Source organism: Petromyzon marinus, chromosome 13 (genome assembly GCF_048934315.1).
Source record: "Petromyzon marinus isolate PM22_M1 ecotype Great Lakes invasive population chromosome 13, UKy_Petmar_22M1.pri1.0, whole genome shotgun sequence".
Classification (NCBI taxonomy): Eukaryota; Metazoa; Chordata; class Hyperoartia; order Petromyzontiformes; family Petromyzontidae; genus Petromyzon; species Petromyzon marinus.
Genome location: NC_133679.1, coordinates 5,164,366 through 5,188,475, shown reverse-complemented (window position 1 = coordinate 5,188,475; position 24,110 = coordinate 5,164,366). Strand labels below are relative to the sequence as shown.

The following is a 24,110-nucleotide window of genomic DNA, read 5'->3' as shown; positions in this document are numbered from 1 at the left end:
GTACTCATGCGTTCTTCTTCTCTTGCCCAGGCGAGGCACGTGTCCTCAGCTGAGACGGTGGTGCTCTTTCTCTTCTACCAGCCCATCCCGCACCAGTGGAGGGAGACCGACTTCTTCCCTTGTTCCAGCTCCTGCGGTGGAGGTAAAAAAAAAAAACGCCGTCGCCGGTAATCGCTCCTCCCACCTCTTTCACCACCGCGTGATTGAGTTGGCGCCCCCTCAGCCGATGCGCGAATGAGCGGCTTTTTGGCTAACCGTCGAAGAAAGACGGTGGTCACCGCTGTCGCGTGCTTTCAGATGCCCTTCTGTGGCCGCTTCAAACGCTATTCCTTCCGATATTAGCATGCCACTGGAGCTATGCACTTTTAAATCTAAATTGGCAATGTATTTCTTGAGAATAACTATTGTTTTTTCGGTAAAGTCACGTTGAAGAGAAACAACAAAATAACAAAATATATATAAAACAATAAAAAATTCTCACGACGTTTCGACCATAACTCAAACGGTCATCATCAGGTGTGTCGGTTTGCATAAATTTATTTTGAAAACGGCATATTTATTTATATATATAAAAATAACGTTTGCGTCACGCGCAACGATGGCAGTTTGCCAGGACTAGTCCATCTATTTTTTGAAAAGAGGAGGGGGGAGACGAAATTTGTTTTTATGTAAGCTGTCTGAAAGGCACTGTAAGCGTGAACAATCAATCAAGAACTGAAATGATTTATCAAATCTTTCCAATGATTGCTAAGATAGAATCCATCTTCTCGGTTGAAATTGTCTCTGTGTTTGTATATGTGGATAGCCTCATGAACGAATCTCTCATGGAAGCCAGATGGCTTACAAAGAACCTCCGTCTTGGAAAAGTCAATGGCATGTGAGCCTACTGAATTAGAACAATGATCTGCTACGGCCGAGGTGTTGGTCCTACCGTGTTTAAGGTCTGCTTTATGTTCACGAATGCGGTCCGAGATATGGCGTTTGGTTTCTCCAATGTAACTACTACCACAGAGGCAACTTAGTTTGTAGACACCAGGGTATTGTATGTCCGGAATCACATCTTTTACAGACGGAACCAGATCACGGATTTTATGTAATGTGTTGAAACGGACCTGGATCTTGTGTTTATTCAAGATTTTGGAGATCTTTTTTGTGATCCCAGCAATGTAGGGTAAAGTGATGGTTTTGAAAGGCTCCTCAAGAGGGTTCTTCTTCATGGTTTGAGTGATAGCTTTGCGGATTGTATAGTCGGAGTAACCATTAGCCCTAATAAACACAAGATCCAGGTCCGTTTCAACACATTACATAAAATCCGTGATCTGGTTCCGTCTGTAAAAGATGTGATTCCGGACATACAATACCCTGGTGTCTACAAACTAAGTTGCCTCTGTGGTAGTAGTTACATTGGAGAAACCAAACGCCATATCTCGGACCGCATTCGTGAACATAAAGCAGACCTTAAACACGGTAGGACCAACACCTCGGCCGTAGCAGATCATTGTTCTAATTCAGTAGGCTCACATGCCATTGACTTTTCCAAGACGGAGGTTCTTTGTAAGCCATCTGGCTTCCATGAGAGATTCGTTCATGAGGCTATCCACATATACAAACACAGAGACAATTTCAACCGAGAAGATGGATTCTATCTTAGCAATCATTGGAAAGATTTGATAAATCATTTCAGTTCTTGATTGATTGTTCACGCTTACAGTGCCTTTCAGACAGCTTACATAAAAACAAATTTCGTCTCCCCCCTCCTCTTTTCAAAAAATAGATGGACTAGTCCTGGCAAACTGCCATCGTTGCGCGTGACGCAAACGTTATTTTTTTATATATATAAATAAATATGCCGTTTTCAAAATAAATTTATGCAAACCGACACACCTGATGATGACCGTTTGAGTTATGGTCGAAACGTCGTGAGAATTTTTTATTGTTTTATATATATTTTGTTATTTTGTTGTTTCTCTTCAACGTGACTTTACCGAAAAAACTAAGAATATGAATTACTGCAGTCACGAAAGCTTTAAATCAAAAAATAACTATTGTGTTTAGTTTGTTGTCCTTCCCCCGTACCTCCGATTAGCATGGTTGGCGACGTACGGTGTGAAAGAAGTTCAGCATAATACATACCTTCCAGAAAAGTAACACACTTGAAAATGGTTTTCAATTGAGATGAATAGTGCGATGAAAGCGACGGAGCCTCATTGGCGTCAGCGATACTGCTGCAAGCCACGTGGTAGGCATGAAACCTTGATAAACGGTAACGATGGGAAAGTGTAAGTACAGTTCTGGAAATCATTGAGTTGGTTTGCCATATTGATGTAAGCCTACACGTTGAATTTAATGTGACTTCCTTTGTCTAGTGATGTACCCTGGACGAGTCTTATGGTGGAGCAGCATGCGATTGAATGCGTTCATGTGTGTTCATGAATACCATCGTGTTTTATGAGCAAACAGACACGTTGACATTTTGGCATCATGCGGACAGACCCGTTTAATGTGTTTGTGTATCTGCGCTTTTTGTAATATGTCGTGGTGGTCTAGTCGCCCCATGAGCCTGCCTCTGTTTGTGTGCATGTGTGTGTGGTCTTCTGATGTGCAGCAAAGTATTAATAATGGTATTAGTGATTTCATTGAATTAGCGCCCGAGGTAATTGGGCGTGCCTTTAGTACCAGCATGTTCAGCGGCAACAGAAACATTAGCCTAATCACCCAGTATCTGGAAATTTAACGGAGTTTCTCAATGCCTTTCAGCCTTAAAGTTCACGAAACCAATTCAGTTGTTTTCCTTATCCTCCAGTGAAGGCTATCCAAACAACTGCCTCGAGATTCTGAGCATTTAACCACCGCCTTGCTCATTACGCACTTGCCCCAGTGTTTCCCCTTCGCACCTCCTGCACAGTTACCGTCCCGCGATTTTCACAGAGTGCACATGCCAAGGGTGAAACAATAATAGCGCTGTCACCGAAAACCGAATTTCAGCCCTAAGTGGGACTGACTGCTCGTGTGCAATGTTATTGCAGCAACATTGCGAAGACCGCGGTGCCAAAACTGTTATTGCTAACAAATGGGCCACATCATTATTCTCTTCTCTGTTAACGTGGCCTCTGCCTCCAATTTGTTGCATACCAGATTAATTTCTGACGTGTCCGGGTGTCATGGAGAAGCGGGGCTGTTTGTGTAAAAAAAAATATCCTCGTTGCCCCATGCAATATTTTGGAATTTGCGGGCAGTGCCGCAAGCCTGATACCGCCGCCGTTTCTTTTGCCCCGTCCAGCTACTGTCACTCAAAGGACACGACACGTCCCGTCAAGACGGATTAGCATGCTCGGCGCTGGCAGCCACCACAGAGGGCGATGTTACGAGTGGCAAAGTCGAGCGATCCCCCTTTTTAAATTATCGCTCACGAGGCGCTCGTGTTGGTAATAATTTAAATTTGAGTGCGTTTGGCCACGACCTTTTTACGGGACTACAAGCGGCCGTGAGTGAACATTATGTCCCTTGTTGGGGGGTTTTACGCAAGCGGTACGGCATTGATGGTGTCCATGGGGTACTTTGCATTTGCAGCACTCTCTTGCCTTTAGATGTTCTGCTCTTTAGATTGTGGAACAGTCCTTAAAGTAGGAATCTTCATGAACAATGACATGCCTCCCTCTGAAAGTGCTTAGCCTTTGTCACAGCGGAACTTGAATTCTGCCCCTTGTTCTAAATTTGGTGTTTTGGTCTGAAAAACTCCAGAAACGATTTCAGATTGCGATGAGGTCAGGATGTTTACTGGTACCCGTTTAAATTTCATAGGCCTTACATAGGAGTTAAGTTGACCTTCATTTTAATAACCTCACGAATTCAGGGAATTCAGAAAAAAGAAGACGCGTTTCACATTTTGCATTTTGTTCATGTGGTGTTAGTCATTTTATTAAGGATCTTAATGGGCAACATTTCTGCGAGACGAAGCTCAACACATTCCTTTCCTCTTCATCAAGTCTCATTTTACAAATTTCGTATATAAAACACGAATTGTGTGTTTTTCACGTGTCAATTATAAGCAGTATATTGCAAATGTTTAAATGCATTTTCAAACTTCATACTTGTTAAAAAAAAGCTACAATGTCAATGATAATTATAACGTTTTATGGTCCTTTGCCAAGCCACTGTTGGTCATGGCCGTTGTTTGACCATACTTCACCACATTGGTCAGTATGAGTTGGCGGAGGGGGAATGACACCCAGAACTGGTTTAGATAACGCTCACCACTGATATCAGCTGCGGCCAGAAATCAAACTCAAGATTGCCGGGTTCATAGCGCACATTGCTCACCACTGCACTTCCACTCCCCAGGTTCACCAACGTAGCACATGTTAGTACATATCGACTGCCTCCACTGGATTCACTTACCCCTGTCATAGGATTGTGGGAATTTCTACCCATCGGTTTAGGTCTCCCAATTAAGGCAAACTGTTTGACTTGTTTACGTCATTATAACGTTTCACAAAACAAGTGTCTCGTTTTCATTAAGCACATTTTGACGTGCATATTATTAAAACATACAAATTAAACACTTTATGGGCCGTTGATCGCTCATTGCCGTCGACGGGAGTAGCAGTGGAATGCGTGAGATACGAGACGAGCGATGGCATGGACTATGGGACCTAGACGATATCTGAGACATCAACAAGCGCGCATTTGCAATGGCACGTCGATGCAATCAGTGGCCGTTGGAAAATCAGAGCCAGTGACAGAGTGGCGAAGCTGGGGAGGATAGCGTGTGGCTTCTCACTGCACAAAATTCGCGGTGGTTTGTCGAATCGGAGTGACCTAAAGCACCGGAGTCGGCGCTGAGCTGGTGGGAGACTGCCAGTTGGTGCCTCCCGTTCGAGCAGCCCAGGCAGATGGTGCTTTGTTGCCTCCACAGGTGTTTGTATTAATTGTGGAGTGCCGTGTGATTTATAGTGGAATTGATGGTAATACACTCCCTGCAGGACGCACCGCCCATGCGAATACAGGCACAGGTGTCCCTGGCTGCTTAGAGCAGAAACATTCGCCCTATATTTAAAACACATATAAATAAACTCTTTGAGTCCACGTTTGAATATTGCACAAATCTAATTCATCATTATAATGTATTAACACTTTAAAACTTTTAATTAGGGTATCCGATTTCGAAACAACACAAAAATATTGTAGCTTCGATATCTTTCAATCTGGAGTGAAACTTTTTTTTTCAAATTAAACACACCTTGGAATGTAATGTTGAAAATGTAAGTGCTGTGAAAACTAACATTGTCCGCTTATAAGTGTTATGTAAACTAATCGGTGTAAAATTTAGCCACAGAACCATGTGGAATAAATATACACATTAGACGCGTATAGTTTGGCATGTAAATTTTTATGTCATTCATTTTGTCTGGAATGTTCAGAGCAGAATTTAAACAACTTGGAAGGGGTGTGCAGAGACCGTTAAAATATGGAGAAAATGTATTTCCCCCCGAATGTTAAATTTATTGTTTTGTAATAATTGCTGCATTACCTAATACGGAAAAAATAGCTTATGGGAATGCCCTAAGTATGTATGAAAAAGCAAGCAACACTTGGTTGACAACACCATTGCCTTTCTTTACTTTGAAACTGCAACAACTTAAAGACCCAAAGTGTTTGGCTCATGTGTTACTGGCCTGGCTATGATTTCATATCCATCATCAGGGGAGACTCAAAAATCCTAGCCACCCTTCTGAATTGTAGATCACTCAAAACTACATACACTACACCTGCACAGGCCATACTACACATTGTTCAAGACCTAGGAGCCAATTGGTAAATTAGTAGAGTCTGTTCTAATATGTTGTATGGATATATACTCTTTGGTTCTTTCGGTAAAGTCACGTAGGTAGAAAAATAAAACAAAATAAAAATAATATATCACGATGTGTCGATCGCAACACAAGAGGTTGTCCTCGGGCGTAAAAAATAATCCAGCAGTGATATATTATTTTTTGTTTGTTTTATTTTTCTACCTACGTGACTTTACCGAAAGAACCAAAGAGTATGGATTCCTGCAGTCACGAAAGCTTCAAATCATGATTGTATGGATATAATTGGGGATACATTAAAATCGTGGATATTGCTGTGGTGTAATTATTAGCACACTAGACTTGCAATCCAGTAGTTTAAATAGACACACCACAGTTGATCGGCAGGCAGGTCACGCGTGGTAGGGTAAAGTGTGGCTACTCACAATTCTTCAAAGATATTTGGCCAATGTGGAAGAGTCGGTCAAAATTCCCTCCAGAGAGTCGGGCTCTCTAAAGCTCCCGCTAGTGGAGGTCCTTCTGTCAGCAGTGACGTGGGAAAGCCAATTGAGGGCTGAACCTTTACATCTCACATGAACATGTATTATTATACTCACGGGGCATGCATTGAACTATGTAAGAAGCAACAATTTATATTTATACATATATTCTAATATCGCAATGAATTACTATATAGTTTATAGATTAGCACTGTTCTAGATTTTACATATAGTACAAGGACAGCATTTTGTGATTTATTTTTTTATGAAACTTTGGCCTCACATGGTCATCAAATCGTTGAGGGGGTGAATCATCACACTCCTAAGCACGCATGTTTAGAGGAGACTTTGTTATTTGGGTAGAGCAGCTGACTATACCTGGATGAACCTTGTCCATGGAATGTCCCAGGATAATAAAACACTGAATCAGAATCAGGATCTTTATGTAGACTGGAGGAAGTATCACAGCAGATGGGAATGCAGGCGGACGGCATTTGCACTTGCGTTGAACTTTCAAGGTGGGTGATAGAACTCATAAAATCACGTAATGATGCAATCATACCCAGAAAACAGAAGATCTCACGGAGTCATAAATACCGCTTGGGAACAGGAAAAACACTAATGCGATTCAGCTGCAAATTCGCTAACTTGTGTCTGTAATCCACACAAGGGCAGTGTAGGTGGCAGCGTCATGGGGTGAATTCCAACACGGGGGCTGTAAAATTGCCGTGTGCCCAGCATCACGATGATTTCACACAAAGCCGAGCCTCTGTTCTTACAGGAAATGTCTGAGATTTCAGGGCAGCAAGGGCCCGGCCAAGTAAATTCCAGCATCACTTCCTGATGCCAGACGTTCGTGATGGCATCTGGAATTGTCGTAATTTTCAGCTCCATGACTCCATCATCAACCATGTTTTTGTCAACTGCTGGATGAAAGCCTTCCCACGCCATCGCATCCCTCATGGTCCGACAATTTCACAATCCATCTCACTCCCACAGATGAGCTGAGCCTATCACTCCATATCTGGGGCAATCACACTTTTGGGTGGGGTTATCTCATTTGCCTGCGAATCCATCACTAGGCTTGTCAAATCAGCCATCAAACATACATGCGTACATTTAATTTCCCTGATCCCGGTCCACCTTCAACAAAAAGCCAAAAAAGGAATCCAAATTGATTCTTAAATCCAAAATTTTTAAATTCAAAGCTCATACCTATGCCCTAGGTATGCAATACTCTGGTGTGTTTTCGAGTTGTGCCCCTCTGGCATGTGTATCTTCAAATGTTTGACAACGTTGTGGTCCAGAGCCACAGCGGACAGAGTGTGCTGCCCCTAGGTCTGCGTTTATCCGTCTCTGTATAGGCCTCCTCCTCTTCTCCATGTTCTTGATTTTTTTTTTTATGCCGGCACCATTGCAGAAAAAAAACCGAGCGTGCATTGATGACATTTATAGAGAGAACAAACATGACCTGCTCACCTTGACTTCCCTGCAAGTTAGATGCACCCCACCTCCACATAACTTAGGAACATTCAGAAAAAAATACGCCTACAAAAAATGTGATTGCTTCAAATGCAAAAAAAACGTAAAACTGCGCTGGAAGAGTGCGGTGAAGCATTCCAGAGAAGTGTTCTGCAATGCTGTTTTTATTCGAACAGAGTGTCTTTCATGTTGATGGGTCTGTGATCAGTTGAAATGTGATCTCGGTAGTTGTGTGTGAAACTGAAATGTGTGGACTGAGTGAGTGGGGTTCAGCTCACAACTACAAAGTACTCCAAAGCGCCACCCATGACCACTATCTATAAATCTAACCTCTTACACTAATATTAACCCAGCCCACATTGTAAATCTATTGGACTTGACGTGAGTCAAATCTCATACAACCACATCGCATGACACTTAGATCAATCAGAAGGCTTAAAAAACATCGCACCATTCAACACATTTTTTTAAGTACTCCACAACTTACAACTGGGAGGCATAGGAAAAGGTGTTAGGAAGACAGGTGAAGTTAATGCTTTAAACAAAGCTGCCATTGGTAGGATCACACCTGATGTTAAGTGTATATGTAAGGGAGATTAAATCAGAAGGTCAACACTCTCTTGAGATCTCTTTGCTATGAGCCATCTGTCAATCACTCAACATGGCCTCTTCCTAAACTAAACTATTTTTTTTTATTTTACCAGACGAGGCCCACTCAGCTACATAGCATTTTTTCAGAAGCGACCTGGCCGCAAATGATAGCTCAGCGAAGTGGCTTATCATGCGGGAATGTATAGTAGCCAAATACTCGAATCGCACATTTCTAAAGGTGGAGGGAAAAGCTGGGGTAACCGGATAAATATCCACACAACCGTAGGGAAAGCATGAACATTCCAAATATAAAGACGCCAGGGTTGGGATCGAACCCACGACCTTTCTATATACCAGGCCAGGTAGTTAACATCTCGCCACCATGGCACCTCTGCTCAACTCATGCCCAAAAAAACACATGTGCTCGCACAGTTCGCACACTGCACTCTATTGGCTGTGGGCCATCGAGCTAAAATAGATTTGACTTCAGGTTGAGTTGGGTTCTTTTACGTGGAGAGCCAGAGCAAGTGCTATGTTGTCGCTTATAATGTCTTGTGCACATTCTTTCTTTGTTCATTACATTTAGATGAATGTCATGTTAATGTATTGCCAGAAATTGGAAAGTGAGTATTCAAAGAAAAAATGCTATCTATAGAATCATGGTAATCGATTGAACAATCGAGGAGTCTACAGAATCTGGTTGGCCCTTGCAGCCAATAATCTCCTGGTTTTTGTAGACAGTAGAACATGATGTCAGCGTTAAAAATCAATAATACTATTTCAAATAAAATAAAGTACTTGGTAATTCTGCATTGGTAGTGGTGCACAAACACGAAACACATTCATCAATAATGCTGTGGCCTGAAAATAAAAAAAAATCAAATATAAAAGGTGACGTTTCAAGCAATGGCACTTCTTCATAGCAAATAAATGAATAAATATCGGACGAATGTCAGAACTCGGTAGGAAATGTTAATGATTATTGAAAACCCAATATCCACCGTGTAGGTAGTATTTTTTTTAATTGTCATGGCACTCGCAAGAACGTTTTAAAACTCAAAAACCCCGAGTTAAAAATATAATATATTTGCTGTTCACTTTACAAAATTATGGGAATGTATTAAATGAACAACACAGAGAAAGTGTATAAAAACTTAAGGACCTCATGGTGAACTGATATATATTTTTTTATAATGGATTGCCATTACGGCAAGCAAGTACAAGTCAAATACATTTCATTCAACAGCCCCTTGTTAGTGGCATTAGTGGGCGAGTAGGACGGCTACTTTCCATTGCAATGACACGCAGCGGTGGTACCAGCAGCCCATTAGGGCCCTACGCAGATATGATTTTTGGGTGTGTCACTTGGCTGCACACAATATATGCTGGACAAGTCCCACGGCAGTTATATATCACAGTCGTGTAGAATAATTATTTGACTCATTACGCTTAGAATAGTTTAATATTGTTGTGAAAATTGAGCTTTTCTTTTTTATTTAAAAAAAAAACTATCTTGGGTTATATATTCTTTAGGTCTTTCGGTAAAGTCTCGTAGATAGATTCAAATTAATGAAAATAAATAAACAAAAAACTACGACGTTTAGATCGCAACACAAGCGGTCGTCATCAGGCAGAGAGAAAAGGGGGCTAAGCCTCTAAATGCAACTGTTTATAAAGGTTTAATTTGGTGTCACCATAATTAGTAAAGTGAATCCGGAGCCCCTTGACACGCATGGGGCTCTCAAGCTTGTGCTTAGTTTGCCTTTGTCTTGTGCTGCTGACCGTTTAGTTTCCCCGTCTGTGGCTCAGGCTACCAGCTGACGTCGGCCGAGTGTGTGGATATGCGGAACGCCCGCATCGCCTCCGACCACTTCTGCAACTATTACCCTGAGAACAAGAAGCCGAAGCCCAGGCTGCGGGAATGCAGCATGGAGCCCTGTCCATCCAGGTAAGGCGGAACACCTGGTAAGGTGGGGCGCAGTCAGAGTGACTCAAGCAGCAACGTGGTGCTCGTGCTTTGGGCCTTAAGTGAAAGTCACGTGGCTGGGCGACTCCAGGTTTTGTCGATGCTGCTGCTGCTGCTCTGCTGCTACTGTCTCGTTGCTAATGTGTGGCCCAATTATGCGGTGTCTTCTCGATGGGTAAAAGATACTGACCAAAACGAAACTAACTTCCAAGTCAGTTTAACACGTAGTAGGCTTTCGCGACCAATATTATCCATAATAGACATGTTTGTGGGGTCGATCGCTTAAATATAAATGTGTCGTTAAACCCACCACCACCCGACACTGCCAATTAGTAACATTGGTTTGCTCTCCAACACACCGGCGTGATGAACTAGTAACTAATTGGCATGTTTATTTTACGTGACAAACCTTATAATTGGTTATGTTGGGTGGTGGTAGGTTTAACGACACATTTATATATTTACGTGATCTAACCCAAAACAACCTCTGTCATGGATAACTTAAAGCCCTGTATCACTCCACCATTGGGTCGAGGTTTCCCATGCCGTATCAGTCACGTGAGTTCTTAGGCCATACATCACCACGCTGGACAGTGTAGGTTTGGTGAACGGGGGCGATGGTCCGGGTTCAAATATCATTCGCCAACGGATGTTAGCTGTGATCGGGAATGGAACTCGAGTGATTATGGGTTGATAGTTGCGGTGCGTGACGCAGCACCACCACTCTGCCCTTGGGAAACGCGCTGTGTGGCACATGTACTCTATCGCGTTTGCATATACAGGGCTCCTCTACTTACGAACGAGTTAGGTTCCAGAGGTCTGTTCATGAGTCCAACTTTACTCCTGTCGATTCCAAACATGTTGTATGGCATGTACGCTAAACACGGGGAATGGCTTTAAAAGTTATAGATGTCATTGGTTCTTCATGTTCTACAGGTGTCAATGCCACCACCGCCATCTATTGTGCGGGGCGGTCGAACTTACGACTCTCGGTCCGAACAGGCAACTGGGACATACAGGCCAGGTTTGTTCGTATCTCTGAAAGTTCGTAAGTCGAATGTTCGTAAGTAGAAGAGTCTCTGTATACTGTATGGCGTTTGCTGGTCAGCTTCCTCTTTGAGTCCACACATGCTGTATGGACGGGGGCTTGTTCTCGAGTGTATGAACACTCTGAGACTCGATTTGAGTTCATATGCAGGGTGGTGTGTAAGTTTTCTCGACCCACCCCAGCAACGGTGTTTTTATGATAATAAAAGACCCTTGCTGCCGTCACTGGGGTAAGCAACCTACGCCGCTCCCGATCCCCCACCACCAACCCTGCACATTTCCATCGGCTTCGTGAGTGACAGTACACTTTGCTGCATCGTCTGCTGCTGCGAAGCCATCACCGATAAACGCAGTCCTGCATTGTTAATGTTTAATCGCATCGACCACCCCGTGGGCTAACGGAATGCGAACGGCAGTCCGCAGTGTCCCCGGGTGTTAAAAGTAATCACAGCGGGGAGAGATTAGTAACGGAGGTGACCGTATTTAAGTGCACCGTGAAATGCCTGTGCAATGCAAGAAGCATCCTTTTTTTAAGAGTCTATAAGTCGGCTCGGAAAGAATGTTTTCCAAACCGCAGGTGGGGGCGGGGGGGGGGGACCAACACTCCCAGACCCGGGTTGCGTAAACGTTCAAGCAAGGCCGAGTCAAACAACGGCCGGTGCACCGGGGGGCTCCTCGCGTACGGAGGGCACAAAGGTCCCCCCCGACATATAACGTATTCCACCACGAACGCACGTGCCGTGCAACGTTGCCTGCGCAGGTGCACATGCGAAGGGTCAAAGGGGAATACGGCAGAGGGGTGGTGCCACCGCGGCCACTTCTCTTGGCTGCTCGTCGCAGTGCAGCAAAAGTGCGGGGTCAGCCTTCCGTGTAGGCCACCTTTTGCCTTTTTTTTTATATAATTCTCCCCTAGGAGAATGGCACTTGCTTGCAATGGCGCGTGTTTGAGAGCTGAGTCCTGTAAATCGCACGTGGGGGTTTACTCCGTACGAGTGCGACTCGAATTTGTAAATGAAGTTGGGCGAGCGAGACAAAAAAAAGGGGCTCGAGAATCTTTTCCCCGTGACATCAGCGCTTGGGCACGGCGCGCAGCGGGTCAGCGTGCGTCTGCCAGCGACGGCGTTTGTTTTTTTCCTGCTCGGGAACAGCGCCTGGGAACTCGTTACCTCTCTTCACGAGCGCATGCCAAAGCCCGCCTGATAATTATAATTGAGCTGCCGAAGAAATATCAGGCTTGGGGCACGATGCCAACGGGGTTTGTTCTCGCGTAATTGTAACTGATGCAGACGGTCTTTTGGCAATGAGGCCAAACGCACTGCACTGTGTGGCTACACCTGCAATGCACGTATTGAGCAATGCAATTCTGTGCCGATCTACCCCAAGCCCCGTGAATGCCATTAATAGGAAGCTTGCTAAGCGAAAATGTGGTTTTGATGTAAATGGAGCTGTGGACACATTTGCGCTAATAAGTAAAATGTAAAAAAAAATCCTACATCCGTCATTTGGAAGACTGAGTGTGTCGTGTTTCACGAATATAGGGCTGTGTGGTGGTCATGTTTTAAATAAGATATAGACTTTCCCCCATTGTTATTTTGTATACATTATTTTGCTCCTATCGTGCATATGTGGCCCTATTGTATTTATCCTAAAAAATGGTTTTATTAACAAAAATGTTGGGCTCATCTCAGCTTTGGAGCAATTTCACAAGTGAGCATTGTGGGTCCAGTAGTCATGTGACTCTGCAATAGCCAATCGTACGAGTCACTCGACACGTTTTGGAATTGTTTTTCTTCCACAAACCAAAAAGAAAAACCTCGCGTAAAAGATTGCATAGATTGGGAGAACTGCAATGAGCCACAGTTTTGTGGCCGTGTACTGCAGTGAACTGTAGTAATTTATCGGGAGCAAATGCCCTTTTTTCTCCCTGCTTATCGTGGTGTCACATTGCACCTGCCTCGTGACCCCACCGGGTTCGCATACTCGTTCAGCTGCCAAAGCCACATGTGCAGCTCAAATATTTACTTTTTTTTTTACACGCGGAATCGCAAAAAATGGCGACAGATGCATGAAACCTTCGACAAACTCAGAGCTGTTATTGCCATTAACGTGCTGACGTCAATAATGGTCAACTTTTAGATTTTGTAAACGGAAAACGTGGCGTGGTTATTTGTAATAACGAAATGAATGAATTGCAGTCTTGTGTCAATCTACTGCATTATGAAGGTCTTCGATGCCATATCGGGAATCGAACTCAGATAGCCTCGTTGCAATTGCATATGACATGAATCCTTCTCTGTCCACACATTAGTCCTAAAGTCACCCTATATCTGTTTTAATGTTTAATCTTTTGTCAATTCATTTTGTAATTGTATTATGATCAGTCTAAAAATACTCCGGCTGAGTCAACATGCACTGCAGGAAATTGTGTATTTAACTTTGAATTCACAAGTATTTATGTTTGTGCAATTTGTTTTATTCTCACGTGATAGAGTTTGTTTTTGAGGCTTATGTTTTTGTTCTGATTTCTATTTGCTTCAATGCGATTCATCATTTCATTCGTTTTTCTTTTTGCCAGTGTTCGTGATCCCGTCACTCTTGCAAATGATAATTATCCGGGTCTCTCACCTGGCAAACATACAAACAAAATAAACAAAATCAACTTTAAACTTAAACTTGGTTCATAGCGTAGTGCGCTAAATACCGCGTCAGCACACCGACCACATTTCGTTGAAAAAAATGTTTCTCCAAAATGTATTCAATGAGTTTGTTGCTTTTTTTGTTTGTAGATATCTTTAAAGCAGGTTCACTCTGCATTCTCATTCATATTTTTGTTCCTCAAAGATCTAATTTCAACTTAAACAATGTGTCCTATCTAACATCTTGCCAATGCTGTTGGTTCCTTTGAGACGACATTAGTTAAAATGTGGCTATTTTCTGCGGGAATATAAGCTTGCACACAGAGGCACACACATGCATAGGTAATGTTTTAACGCATTTTAAAACAAAGTGAGCGAGTGATGTTGTGTACTCTCTGCCGTTGTTTTTGCAGCGATGGATTCAAACAGATTATGTCTTACGACCACTACCAGCCCCTCCCACGGTGAGTGATGACGGCATGCGGGAACACTTAGCGCGCGGCACGCTCTGACCCCCCCGGACCCCTCACTTTCTCCACGCTCGCCGATCGCGATGAAGCTGCTTCAAGAAAAATAAATGTGCGAAAGAAAAATGTATAAAATTGGGAACACGTGAATGAATAGTTTAAAAAAAAGGCAAGACAAACGCGAAATTGTCAGCTTGATGCGTTGCACACGTCACCATTTTTTTTTACTGCCGAAAGAACGCTGCTGATTTCTGACGCGCTTTGAGAGTGGATGTTATTTTTCTCTTGGCATTAATTCGTATTATTACAGTTGAAGCAACGCGCCGCTCAATAACCATACGAGGGTCTAATAATTCAAGTGCCACAGCTGGCTGACTCTTTGTTACTCAATGAAATGCATATGAAGTGTCCCGTTTTGCTGAACTGTAAATTGGCAACATGTGGAAAATATTGCAAGTAGGATTGTGTCAGGGAAAGACCGATTATCGTTTTCAAGTACATTCAGGGCATCTGTATTTATAATGGAACTATTCCTTGCTTTTTATTGCTTTCTTACGAACTCATTATTCCAATGATAGGCATATGTATGAGATAGCGTTATTTTCTCCTTGTGTAATATTTTTTGGTATTTTATAACACTGGCAGACCTTTATTAACCATTCGTTATTTCAGAATTGTATTTGAACATCGACATGTTGATAAATGTATTTCAGAGTCAACATCCCTTTTTTAAACATAGCCCTGTGTCAGTTCAGTTATATGGAGGAACTTGTTCAAGAATCGTGTTATTTTCTTATGTATTGGGATGTTTTGCCAATTACATATTGTCGATATTTCCACGTGCAAGGAAATTGGAGTACCTAGAGAAAATCACCAACATTTGAGGTGATAACACTCAGAGCTGCGCACAGATGGATTCCATCCACTCGGTGTGCTTCTGTCTCCCAGCCACCGTGCATCCCGGTAGATTTGAGAGATTGATCTACCAACCCTCACCTCCTAATTGCACCACTGCGTCCAGCTCAGCATGGAAATATTACATTGCTATTACAAGAAATACATGTCAGTTGAGTTATTTTTACCAGCACAAGAGTTATTAACGATAGGGATAGAAAATCTCCAAATTTCGAGTAATTCGTTAGCTTGTAAATAGCATTATAGGCGCCATATGGAATCTCTCATGTAACAATGTGTCTGGCCTATTAGAAGTTCAACATAGATAGATACATAGTTCCCCAATGCTGGCAGACAAGTCAAAGTGTTTCTCTGCTAGAATCAGCATGGGGCAGTAACCCACCTCTATTGCTATACCTGAGCCAGTTTTGGAAATCCCACATTTTTCTGGCAAGAGCCATTCCCTCCATGAGACTTTCACTGTCTCTCAATGTAGCACTCAAAAAAAGATGGTGAACGCGTTGTAGTGCATGAAGGTGCTTTGTATTATTACACATGATTAAATCCAGCTTGTACGCATTGCAATGGAACCCGAGTGAGGAACTTAGATCAGGATTAATTGGGTGGGAAAATATTGGTCATGAAGCCGACTCGTCAAGGTTAGGTTCGGGTTAGGCAACATTAGCCGAAGGCGAGTTGGCAATTTTTCTCACGAGCACAGCTGACTGAGTTTGATGACACAAATTGGAGTGGTACAAAAAAACCTGCAGAAAACAAGGTACATTCTCTAGTTAATTCCTCACACGTGCATGGCCCCAATAAGGGCTTCTGTATTATGTAGAGGTGTAAGTTAGGGTTGTTGGAGGGTGCCAGGTTTTTTTTCCTGAGAGTCGATTTTTTTTCTTCAAAATCCACACCAGCGCCCCACCTTCTTAACAGCCTTGTGGAATGATAGATGTGGAAGTGTGCGAGCGCGTGTAATTGTATCTGCGCATGTGTGCGTTTGAGCATGGCTGAGTACGTGCGACAGGTCCTTGCACCGATCTACGATACTAATCCAGCGATCTTGGTTCGGCCCCGTGAGTGGTCGTGTTGCCCTTCTCAATAAGCGTTGGGCAGCGGTCCGCCCTATTGATGGCCCAGAGCCAGCGGTGAAAATGTCATACTCTATGGCAAGGTCCGGTTTCACCATGAAGAGAACTACTTTTGACTCCTCAAAAAAGTGTTACTCATTTTATCAGCTCCTTTGATATGACGGTGCCACACGGCTGGGTGATAGAAATAAGAATAATAACAATGCCCTCTATTTCTTTATTTTTCCACAAATGCCTCACAACATTTTTTCATGAAAGCCCTGTTCAGGATTTTGTCCTCTTCCTTATCAAGTATCTGACAGGTAACCGGAGAACACCCCACACATACGAGAAGATAACGCTCAAAATAATACAATTTAATGCAAACAGCCTACTTGCTGTACTGCAAAATCTATTGGCAATCTCGAGAGTTCTGCAGGGTGGGTGTATCACGCACATGAGGACCTCTGCAAGATCCAGCGACCAGGGGGAAGAGGGCTAACGACGTCTTCATTACAATTGATATTGAGTACACTGCGAGGACACGGTATCACCTTGGCCATCTACAATGCGGCGATGCTGTTCGTTACTTGTGGTATCAGAGCCACGGCTTGGCTTCTGCAGTGGAAAAACAATCGGGCACCTGCTGAGCCATGCCGGGCTGGCTCTGCTCAGTTGTACAGTGGAAAAAGAGGGATAAGGGGGGGGGGGCATATGGCTATAGTCTGCCCAGCGGACTGCCTGTGAAAGATCAGGACATCTATTAACTATTGAACTGTCTTCACTCCTTTAAAAGAGGAATGGACGAGATCCACTCTGCTTCGGAACAGACAATTGAGTGGATGACAAATCTAAAATTACATCTTTAATCTGCTGCTATTGATCCATACGAAAGAAGAAGACAATTTTTATATTACCAGGTAAGGCCCAATGATCGATACAGCTCTTTTTCTGAATCGCACCTGGCTATCGCAAATGACAGCTCAACGAAACGGCCCCATCACATGGAAATGTGTAGCAGCCGAATACTCTGAACGCACGTCGATTCTAAATGCAGAGGGGGGAAGGAACCGGAGGACCCCGGAGGAAAATCCACGCGACCACGGGAGAGAGATAGAGAGAGGCACACAAACTCAGTCTGGTGTGGACGTGGACCGTGCAGGTGGGAGGGAAGCCCGTGGACGGCGTGCTCCAGCTCGTGCGGCGGCGGCGTGCAGTCGCGCTCCGTGTCGTGCGTGGAAGAGGACCAGCAGGGCCACCTGGAGCCCGTAGAGGAGTGGAAGTGCATGTACGTGCTGCGGCCGGCAGTCACACAGCCCTGCAACCTCTACGACTGCCCCAAGTGGATGGCGCAGGAGTGGTCTTCGGTAGGGAGAAGCGGTGCCTGGAGAGGCAGTCCACGACGATCACGACCCTAACACATGGCAAATATAATCACGTTTCGCCAATTTAATTTATCCAAAATCTATTTTTTGGAAAATATCTCTGTTGTTGCTGTGAATAGCCTTTGTGAGATTGTATCTCCTTGTCTTTTTTATGAATCTGGTTAATAGTCTATTCATGGTCAATTGCAAAAAAAAGTTTCTAAAACCAGCTTGGTCTCATGGTTGGTTGGCCTCTAAATTGACCATAATTTGGTTTTCTATGGCTTTCGTGAAGAGTTTACACAAAGTGTGATGATGATCACAGACAGCACTGCTGTCAATTACTACAACAACACAAATAGATGTCAAAGTAAAAGTTGCCTCCATATCCAAATGCTCTTCTCTATTGACAGCACTGAACAGGTGGTGGAAATTCCACATTCCCATGCCTGAGGCCAGTTTCTCCATGAAAACTTTGATTGATAATTTCTCACAGAATGTATTCATTTTATCGAACCCATTGGGACAGTAGTCTGAGTCGACCCCTGACCATGACTTGAACGCACCATCTTCAAGTGTTTATAACAGCATTGAACAAAGAGACAATGCTATATTTGTGTTCTATGGTCGGGCTCTTGGTCATCCTCCCAAAGCAATACAAACAATAGCCAAGTTTGTTTATTTTATTCGACTGAATTTGACAAATTATTCTTGAAATGTGGTATTGTTAAATGCATCATAAAACGCTGATTGTGGCTGGCAATGAGAGACTGGAAACAGCAGAGGGTGTGGAATGAATTTATCTGTTACATTCATTGTGATTCCCATCAAGGACAACATTCATGGTGCAACAGACAGACACACACTTAGTAATCGCTCAGCATGCCTCCTCCCCCGAGCAAACACAAACCGTAAAGAGGCCAGAAAAAACTTGTGGAGCCAGCAAAGGGGTCATCGTTGTGGTATATCAAAGGCAGTTTGAGGGGCATTTGCCACATAAGATTCACAACGTTGCTCGCATTGCACAGGTCAGTCAGTGTACGATGTAGCTTTGTGCCAAAAGCTGTCATAATTTATTCAACTGTGCTTATTCTATGGTTCTTTCGGTAAAGTCACATAGATAGAAAAAATAATAACAATAAAATAATAAAAATGAAAATATCACGACTTTTTTTATGACGTGTTGCGATCGAAACGTCGTGATATTTTTATTATTTTTAATTCACTTCATTTTTATTATTTTTTTGTTATTATTTTTTTCTATCTATGTGACTTTACCGAAAGAGCCATAGAATAGGAATTCCTGCAGTCACGAAAGTTGTATGTCAAACTTCAACTGTGCTTTTCCAACGGGAATACTATTGGGCCATTAAACAAAAAAATACCTCGTGTTTGTTTTTTGAAACGGCAACATTTGAAATCCATGAAATGTTGCCTTTGTTTAGTTTAATTTTAATGTGTAACGACTCTTGACGACGATGTAGTAAGAGCCACTTTATTTCGACACAGCCACAATAAGGGACCCTAGGCTCCGTGCTATGTCTTGAGCTTGTAACCTCCTCCGAATGCCCCCACTCCTCATGCTCCCCCCTTTCTGGAACCTTCCTTTCCTTGATTTTTTTCCCTTAGCCAATCCCTGTCGTTCCCCTCTAACGAATATTCTCTGTTTTCCGCTTAATCCCGTTCAAGCCTTATTCCTCCAATCCCTTTAACAGTCTGCCTCCCGACCAATCGCCATGGAAGCCATTAGGCTGCATATTGGCTTCATTTTTCGGTCATTACACATGTAAAAACATGTTAGCAAACTACCAAAATAATGAAACTCCCCGTTATTAAAATCTACTAAAGCAATTAATAATTGGTTATTAATTTCTGTAACTTTATTAGAAGCACTTTATCAACAAACCACACGTACAATTACAAAAGAAACAGAACGCACAGGAGTTGTAATAATTGTGTGGGCTCTCATCGACTTTTGGTGGCTCTGAGCTCGAGTCAAATTTCACATTCCCATGGTGGGGCCCACTTTATCCGTAAGATGGTCACCTTTGACCTACAAAAACGTTACGAATTTTGTCGACCCTCCCCCCCCGAGATACGATGGGCCGGTCGACCCATTCTCCACGATTTAAACTCACAGCCTTTTTGATGACCAGCCGAGCACACAAACCGCAGCTCCAAAAACGCGGTTGAAACGTCTGACGCGGCGAAGATCGATTGATTCTTGTCCGCGTTGACCCCGAGCCCACGGTCGCTGCCTGTTGCTCTCCCGCAGTGCACGGTGACGTGTGGCCGCGGGCTCAAGTACCGCGTGGTGCTCTGCATCGACCACCGCGGGCAGCACACGGGTGGCTGCAACACCAAGATCAAGCCGCACGTCAAGGAGGAATGCCTGGTGACCACGCCGTGCTACAAGCCCCGCGGTACCCGCTCAGGCCCTCCGCCACCCACCTTGAGCACGGGGGCGTGGGGAGGGGGGGCGTGGAATGAATGCGTGGATAATGGACCGACGGGAGCACATGTCCCGATGGATTGATGGGCACGCAGATGGGCTTTTAATGCTCGGATGTGAGCGCGGATGGGTGGGTGGGCGAGCATGCGGGCAGTCGAATAAAATGTCTTCGGGGGTGGCCAGGCTGATGGATGCAAAATGCATTGGATCGTGCGGGCTTCGCGTGAACGGACAGCCGGCTTGATGGATGCACAGGTACGATGATGGGTGATGGAGGGACAATGAGTGTACACACAACGTGCACGTGAGGCAGAGGATGGGGCTCACGGACAACTCCCATCGATCATGTCACTTTATTCACGTGCTTGCCGTGTACAATGTGGCGCGATGAATAGTACATCGATAAGCAGGTGTTGTTGGAAAGTTTTGTAAACGCAATTTGGGTTTTTTATTTCTATATACGTGATTTTATCGAAAGAACCAAGAATATGAATTCCTGCAGTCACGAAAGTTTAAAGTCAAAATTGTTTAGATTAGTTGTCATGACAGTGACTTGCACTTTCGTTTCAAGCTCATGTTGATTTGTACAGAGGGAGAAATTCAACACACGGTAAATACAGATGAGATACATTCCCTATGTTTATTTATCTTTCAGGAGTTCATTAACATAGACGTTATAAGTATAGTCATGCATTAGCGACACAACAAGAACATGTGATTTGTAAATTCAACACTAACATACCTAAAGTGTTGTCTTGATTACGCACCAATAACGTTGATGTATTTTGGACATTATGGGACGCGAGATACGTTTACATTCACTGCTACAAAAGAGAAAATCTTAAAACAACGGGACAGCATAACAATCTTGTTGTACAGTTGGGTGGCATTGTGTGTAGAGCGAGTGACTGGCAGTTGGAAGATCGCGAGTTCATATTCTGGTGAGGTTAGCTCTGCCCTTCATCCCTCTGGAGATTAATAAAATTAGGACCACCTTGTGGGAAATCAACAGGGGCCATCCTATGGAAAGAATCGCTCCTGCCGTTGGGAGGAGCTATTTAGATCGTTTGGAGTATTTGGCTGCTATAAATGTACACGTGATAAGCCACTTCGTTGAGCTATCGTTTGGGGCCAAGTCGCTTCTAAAAGGGACCTATGTAGCTTAGTGGGCCTTACCGGGTGAAATAAAAATAGTTTAGTTGAACATTATTTATTAATAGTGCTTTGCTTACCTTTCCTATACTTTGGACTCCGATCATATTTTTTGTATCGTTTATTGTTGTAACGTTCTGATCCGCCCCTACTGGACATCTGTGAAAAAGAGCTTCATAGCTTGTCAGATTTCTCCAGGATAAATCAAGATTATGATTCTGGACGTGATTGTTCCACCACTGACTGGCTTCAGGGCCGCGAGCGGAGATGAGAAGAGCCCCATGCTCACTTTAACACGGAGACACTTTGACCTTTTTTTCTTCTTTGTACTAAAGAGGGCCGTGATTTATATAGGCTGCACGCATATATAGATCAAGGCAGTGTTTGCACTTGTCAAGGAGAGTGAGCAAGGCCCAAACGGCAGGCAGACCTTGCAAAAACCGGGCCTGCTCGTGATGCGGAGTTATTTTGCCCTCAACGGACGACATAACAACAGTGAATGAGCCACACTCAGATCCTTCATGGAGCAATTAATAATGCCTGTCCTGTCCGAAAGCAACTCTTTACCAGTGAGTAAACACAATTGGGCTCCTTCTCAGTGATTTGTGAGTTACCGTACAATGTAGAGAGGTGAGACGGTGGGGTGGGGGGGGTCAAACTAGGGTGTATATTATAAATCTCATAGTGTCTTCAGTGACTGGATTTTACTTTCGAGTTGTGTCTATGCAGTTTTGTAAACTGCGTGGAGTACCCTGGCCGTAATATTCCATTTGGAATAGACTTCCACACACGACCGTTCTATGTCATTGCTGAATTATTTAAAAGTTGGATCTAATTTCCTCGCTATACATTAATTGAATGGTAAGTGAAAGGCAACACAATTGCAAACTAGCGCTACACCACGTGTGTGCGTATGGTAGTAAAGTTTTACTAGGAAATGTTGGGTTGATGTCTTTGCACTGATACCACGATTTTAACGTGTCCTTTTGCAAAAAAAAATAAGTTACGGCTTTTGTTTTTTATTCATGTCGATCTTAAGATGGTTAATTCATAAAGCACGGGGAAAAATCGACAGACAACACTTCTTTTGGACGAAGGCACCCCTATGCTATGTCAGTCAAGTGTGGGCCATGTCATACTTTGCCACACTGCTCAATATGAATTTATTAAGTCGGCGGATTGAGAAGGGGGCATCACCGATTCACATATATCACTCGCCGCTAATGTTAACCATGGCCAGGAATTGAACTTTCGCAGTCGAGATATAGTCGAGTCAAAATGTCGCCGCGTTCAAATAATTATTATCAAACAGTTCTCTTCTCTGTTGACAGCCATGGACTGACGGTGGTAATTCCACATTCCTTTCGTAGTGACCATCAAAGAAAACAACTGCGTCTTATTTTTGTCTCAAAGCACCACTTTATTCTTCTTACCCGACGTGGGGCGCTGAGAGTGATTTCATTTGTCTGCTGTTGTTTTTAGAGAAACTTCCTGTGGAGGCTAAAGTTCCCTGGTTCAAACAAGCGCAGGAGCTCATAGAGGGCCCGGCGGTATCAGAAGAGGCAGCGTAAGTCTCTGTCCATCTCTTACGCTTCACCCTACCTCCCCGCACCCCCCTCGCTCCACTCACTCCCTCCCTCCGTGCCTCCCTCCTTCCCCCGCCCTGAGCAGTGCGAGGGGGGATTTAGTGTAAAAGCTCAGCCAAGGCAAAGGCGGCCAGGAAAAACACCAGAAAGCCCGGTCTCCAGTCCCCGTCGCCATCGCTTGTTTGTCTTCTCGCGCCGCACCGAGCCGTCTAGCTTCCGGAGCGCACGGCACATCGCGCTCGTACACGGAACGGCGCGGGGGCCCTCACAGGACCTCGCGCAACAACAGGATGCGGCGGGCAAAACAGTGCGGGGGGACTTTGAAGACAGATTAAGTTGGCTTTTGTAAATACTGGGTCAGAGCTGAAAAATATGCCTCGTAAGCCTACTCAGATTGTTTTCGCTTCGCCTCCATGGGATTGCCCCTCGTGCGCTGTCCTCTGCTGCCATCAAGTGCTCGAATCGAGAGCCATGAAGTCTGCTTTGTGATGGACGTTTTAGTGCCAGGAATCTGCAAAGCCTCCACGCAGTTGGCTGACATCGCAGTAATCATAGACCGCCGCATCTGATTCTCAAATATCATCACAGGCTGATTGCAAGCCTACTTGCCGTATTGCCACGTCTTGGGCACCTTGAGGCCTAACATCGCAGCCAATGGCAATGATGCCAGCATTGGTGACTTCTGTTCGATCTTTCAGCTGTTACACAATCAACACCCGACCTCGAGGATCTGCTCTTACAGTCTCATCCCACTTAGCCTCCGGGTGCCAAACTCCAGTGGTCTTACAGCACATCATAAAACCTGTGCGATCCGGGAACCTATACTGCTGGGTTACCCATGTGTGCCTCCGTGCCTGGCAAAAACAGCTTAGCAGGTAAACACTCATCATTACGTACAAAGCTTGACAACAAGCGCATGTTAACATGCTTTAATGAAATTCAATTGAATTCGATTTAATCAAATTTAATCCAATGTAATTTTATAAAAGCAGTGTGGTTGTGCAAGCTGGCTTAGAATGGATCCTCTCCTTGCTGATGTTCACATGCTTACCATCAGACAGTTTTTGAGTCGGTGCCATCAGCTTCACTCCTTTTTTTCAATACCATAAAA

At 43.9% G+C, this 24,110-nt stretch overlaps 1 protein-coding gene across 2 annotated transcripts in view; it reads left to right on the top strand.

The window, feature by feature from the left end:
- The window catches only part of LOC116941888 (ADAMTS-like protein 1), a 158,453-nt gene that overhangs the window by 115,285 nt on the left and 19,058 nt on the right, over nucleotides 1-24,110 (top strand). Inside the window, exons 10-15 of one of the 2 annotated variants that reach the window (XM_032953212.2) lie at nucleotides 31-142; nucleotides 10,172-10,310; nucleotides 14,425-14,475; nucleotides 17,608-17,812; nucleotides 20,085-20,232; nucleotides 22,896-22,980. In XM_032953212.2, the coding sequence (XP_032809103.2) occupies nucleotides 31-142; nucleotides 10,172-10,310; nucleotides 14,425-14,475; nucleotides 17,608-17,812; nucleotides 20,085-20,232; nucleotides 22,896-22,980 (740 nt within the window). Of the gene's footprint in view, nucleotides 1-30; nucleotides 143-10,171; nucleotides 10,311-14,424; nucleotides 14,476-17,607; nucleotides 17,813-20,084; nucleotides 20,233-22,895; nucleotides 22,985-24,110 lie in introns of those variants that run through there. The other variant, XM_032953213.2, reaches the window with a different exon arrangement.